The sequence below is a fragment of the Oxyura jamaicensis genome, unplaced genomic scaffold (genome assembly GCF_011077185.1).
Source record: "Oxyura jamaicensis isolate SHBP4307 breed ruddy duck unplaced genomic scaffold, BPBGC_Ojam_1.0 oxyUn_random_OJ71634, whole genome shotgun sequence".
In the NCBI taxonomy this organism is placed as follows: Eukaryota; Metazoa; Chordata; class Aves; order Anseriformes; family Anatidae; genus Oxyura; species Oxyura jamaicensis.
Genome location: NW_023310621.1, coordinates 1 through 4268, shown reverse-complemented (window position 1 = coordinate 4268; position 4268 = coordinate 1). Strand labels below are relative to the sequence as shown.

The 4268-nt window shown below is 60.8% G+C and overlaps 1 protein-coding gene across 1 annotated transcript; it reads right to left on the bottom strand.

The window, feature by feature from the left end:
- Positions 1–50: 50 nt before the first annotated feature.
- On the bottom strand, positions 51–2512 carry LOC118159687. Its single transcript, XM_035314254.1, has 4 exons — positions 1742–2512; positions 792–1121; positions 404–673; positions 51–169 (listed from the first exon to the last, which is right to left on the bottom strand). Exons 1-4 carry the CDS (start codon positions 1812–1814, stop codon positions 51–53), a joined length of 792 nt encoding a protein of 263 aa, XP_035170145.1. The 5' UTR covers positions 1815–2512.
- Positions 2513–4268: the final 1756 nt, after the last annotated feature.

The window sequence follows — 4268 nt, the reverse complement described above, 5'->3', positions numbered from 1 at the left end:
GAGGCTTTTTTCACCACCCGCAAGGAGCTTCCTATTTTCAGGCACCATATTCACTCCTTGAGCCCCAGTTTGGGTGCTTCACTCCTGCGAAGCTGGTCCCAGCACTCACCTGCCAGCAAGCCGATGCACACAAACACCAGGATGATGGGTAAAAACTCCTTGTCATTGCCTGGAAAACAAACAATTCCCAGAATTTTGCACCCTGGCAAGAAAAATCTGCCAGCGGGCAGTCTGGTGCAGGGACATGAGGACACAAGTCCTCCATGAAGCTCTGCTGGTCCCACTCCTCGTCTCAGGCAGTGCTGGGAAACCATGAGACCCCAAGGAACGGGGCCAGAGTGAACGTTTTGGGGCCGTTTCCCAGCTTTCCATTCCCGTGCCCGGGGAAGGAAGCCCCACTTACTGTGCACGCGCAGCAGGAAGGAGGTTTCGTTCCGGCTGACCGCGTTGCTGACTATGCACGTGTAGTAGCCGGTGTCGTTCATCAAGGCTCGGTGGATCTCCAGCGTGTTGTTGTGGATGAACTGGAGGCCGTTGCTCTCCATCAGCAGCTCCCCGTTCCTCTTCCACCAGTACAAGTCCACCTGCCCCTCCAGCAAGCTGCAGAAAAGCTTGGTGTCACCTCCCACCTCCACCGACGAGTTGCCCAGGATTTCTGGCTTGGAGAGCGGCTCTGCACAGACGGAGCACCCGTCAGCACCGACACCCCGCGTCGAGGGTGCCAGGACCCGGGCACCACCCTGGGCAGCAGCTCAAGCTCTCCGGCTGCGGCGCAGGCTTCTGGCACTCACCGACCACGCGCAGCTCGAACCAGCCCGTGGCCTCCGACTCGGAGCGGAAGCGGTAGAGCCCCCCGTCCCACCACCGCAGCACCATCTGCAGCGAGAAGTCCATCTCGTTGAAGCTCACGCGGCCCTCGTAGATGCGGGAGATCTTGGCCGACTCGTTGGGAACGTACGTGGCGATGACCGCCTTGCGCGGGCCGGATTCGTACTCCCAGGACGCCGTTGTGCCGGCTGGGGGCGGCTCGACGCTGAAGAGCACGGTGCAGCCGCTGGCCGAGACGAGGACCTCGGACGCCGGCTTGAGGTCAGCAGAGTAGCACGGGAAGAGCGTGCGGGCTGGAAGGGAGAAACGCAGCGCGGGGCTGGCGGGACGCACCGGCATCCAGAGGCAGCTGGGCAGGGAGAGCCGCCCTGGCTCGGCTCCCGCGCAAGCGGCGGCACTGGGGGCGCGAGTATTGCTGGGGGGGGCTTGCGGCGGGGCTTTCAGCAGCGCCACGGAGCAGCAGAAGGCCGAGGAGGAGCTGCCTTCATCTCCCTGAAAACCTGCGCTGCTTTGCTTCACTGCCTGCTTCTGCCCGAGGAGTTTCCAGGCGTGGGTACGGCCGTGAGAGCCGCCTGCTCCCGGGGGGGGGGGGGGCTTGGAAGCAAAGGAGCCCCCAGGGAGCTGCGGTCTGAGCCAGGGCAGCCCCCTCCCAAGTGCCTGTTTCCTCCCCGAAATGCTTTAAAAATGATTTCTGAGGCTGCGAGCACACAGCAGGGGCTTCGGGGTGGGAAAAGCAGCCAGGAGAAGCGCCCTGGTGGAGGGGGATGCCTGCACTGCCTGGCCTACCACAGCCACCACCAGCACCACAACCAGCACCACCGCACTCACCACCACAACCAGGACCGCCACCACCTGCTCCACGACCAACAGCACCACCCAGCCCACCACCACCGCCCCCAGCCCCAGGACTTGCCTGTGATGTCCAGGCCGGCCGCTGGGCCTCCCCTGGAGGAGGCCAGGAGGACGAGGAGGGGAAGGGCGAGCATGGCAGACCTGGGGCGCAGCGCGGCCTGCGGCAGGGCAGGGACGGGACTGGCACCGGGTGCCACCACCTCCTGTCGCCGTCACTCAGCCCCCGACACGCGGCTGGGCTCGGCACGGGGCTCCAGGACGCCGGGCACGGCACGCACCGCGAGGCCGGGGGTCGTGGGGTGCAGCAGCCTTGGGGCACCCAGGAGCTGTGCGACTGCAAAAGCAGCCCAGGCTCTGTGTAACGCCGTACGCCTTAGAGAGCTTCCTTACAGACCGTTATTTATCTGCACGAACCGAGCCCGTGTTCTGCTCCACACCTTCCAGAGGGGGTGAGCCCCAGAGCCCCCCGCTCCACTTTCCGTTAGCTCCACGCTCTGTTGCCATGTCTGGGCCATTGCCTTGGTTGTTGTTGGCACCCTCTCCATTTTGAGGCCCAGAGCACCATATCCGTTGCACAGGGGCACCTCGGGGCAACGGGGAGACGCCGCGCTCTGCTCCAAGCAAAGACAAGGCTCCAGCCTCCCTTTTCCTGCGAGTCCATCAGTTATGATGGTTTGGGGTTGGAAGCCACTTTACCACCCACCCCCTTGCCAGGACTTAAGGCAGGGCTGCTCAGCCCATGCCAGCGCATGATACCACGCATCGACCTGTCGCTCGGATTCCTAGATGCTTCTCAGCCTGCCGAGCTCCTCTCACAACTTGGCACCTTTCTCAGAGATGCTTATTCAGAGGGATCTGGATAGGTTGGACTTCTGCGCTGAGGTGAATGGGTTGAAGTTCAACGAGGCCAAGTGCCACGTACTGCACTTTGGCCACAACAACCCCATGCAGAGGTACAGGCTTGGGGCAGAGTGGCTGGAGGACTGTGAAGAGGAAAAGGACCTGGGGGTGTTGGTCGATGCTCACCTGAACGTGAGCCAGCAGTGTGCCCAGGTGGCCTAGAAGGCCAACAGCCTCCTGGCTTGTATCAGGAATAGTGCATCCAGCAGGACCAGGGAGGTGATTGCCCCCCTGTACTCAGCTCTGGTGAGGCCACACCTCGAGTGCTGTGTTCGGCTTTGGGTCCCTCACTACAAGAACATTGGGGTCCTGGAGCGTGCCCCGAGAGGGGTTATGAAGCTGGTGAAGGGTCTGGGACACAAGTCCTGTGAGGAGCGGCTGAGGGAACTGGGGGTGTTTGGTCTGGAGGAGAGGAGGCTCAGGGGAGACCTCATTGCTCTCTACAACTGCCTGAAGGGAGGTTGTGATGAGGAGGGAGTCGGCTTCTTCTCACAGATGACTAATGATAGGACTTGAAGAAATGGCCACAATGTCCCCAGCTGTCCTGTAGCCCCCTTTAGGCACTGGCAGGCCGCTGTAAGGTCTCCCCAGAACCTTCTCTTCTCCAGGCTGAACACCCCCAACTCCCTCAGCCTGTCTCCATAGTAGAGGTTCTCCTGCCCCTTGGTCATCTCTGTGGCCTCCTCTGGACTCATTCTAATACTTCCATGTCCTTCTGGTGCTGGGGACCCAGAGCTGAATGCAGGGATCCAGGTGGGGTCTCATGGGGGCAGACCAGAGGGGGACAATCCCCTCCCTTGCTCTGCTGGCCACGATGCTTTTGGTGCAGCCCAGGGTGTGCTTGGCTTCTTTTACTGGCATCCAGCAGGGAGGAGCGGGATGGGTTGGGGTTCCCCTCCCCTGGCTACTCCAGGTTAAAGCCCTCTCCGAAGCTGCGCTCACCGTTTCTCAGTGGTCCACAATCAGTGACTGGAGACTTGGGTAGCCCGAGAAGGGGCTGACCAAGGGAGAAGGCGGAGGGATGCAGAGATGGGAGATGGGTCCTTGGGGCTCTCCCCTGCTTGTCATTGCCAGTGGGCATCTTCTTGAACAGAGAAAGAAAGATGAGAGTGCTGCGGGCACCTCGGAGCACCACGGCTTGGTGCGTCCCAGGCCGGGGCTGACCGAGCTCTGCAAGCAGAAAAGCTTTTCTGCTCTCCTCTCAAGTGCCATGAGGCTGTGCCGTTGTCAGCGCCTGGGTCCTGGCCCCACGAGCTTCTGCCCTGGCCCGGAGGAGGCATCTGGGCAAGCTGTGCTCTGGCCTGGCTGGGACAGGGGTTTTCCTTGCCCTGGGGATGCGCTTTCCCTTGGGACAGGATCTGTTGCAATCCAGGGCACTGCTTAGCTTTCGTTTGGTCTTTAATGCAGTCTGCCCTGGCCCCTCACCCCTTCGAGAAACCTGGTCCAGAGCTGGCCAAGGCAGGATCTGGCCCCACATAGCACTGAGCCTTCCTCTGCTTGAGGGGACGCAGTGGGGACACAAACAGAGGATCCAAATGCAATCCTCTTATTGGAGCGGCTCTAGGAAAGTGAAGAAAAGCAAAGAAAAAGGTGACCTAAGGTAAGTTCTCTCTCTCTCTCTCTCTCTCTCTTTTTCTTTCTTTTCTTTCTTTCTTTCTTTCTTTCTTTCTTTCTTTCTTTCTTTCTTT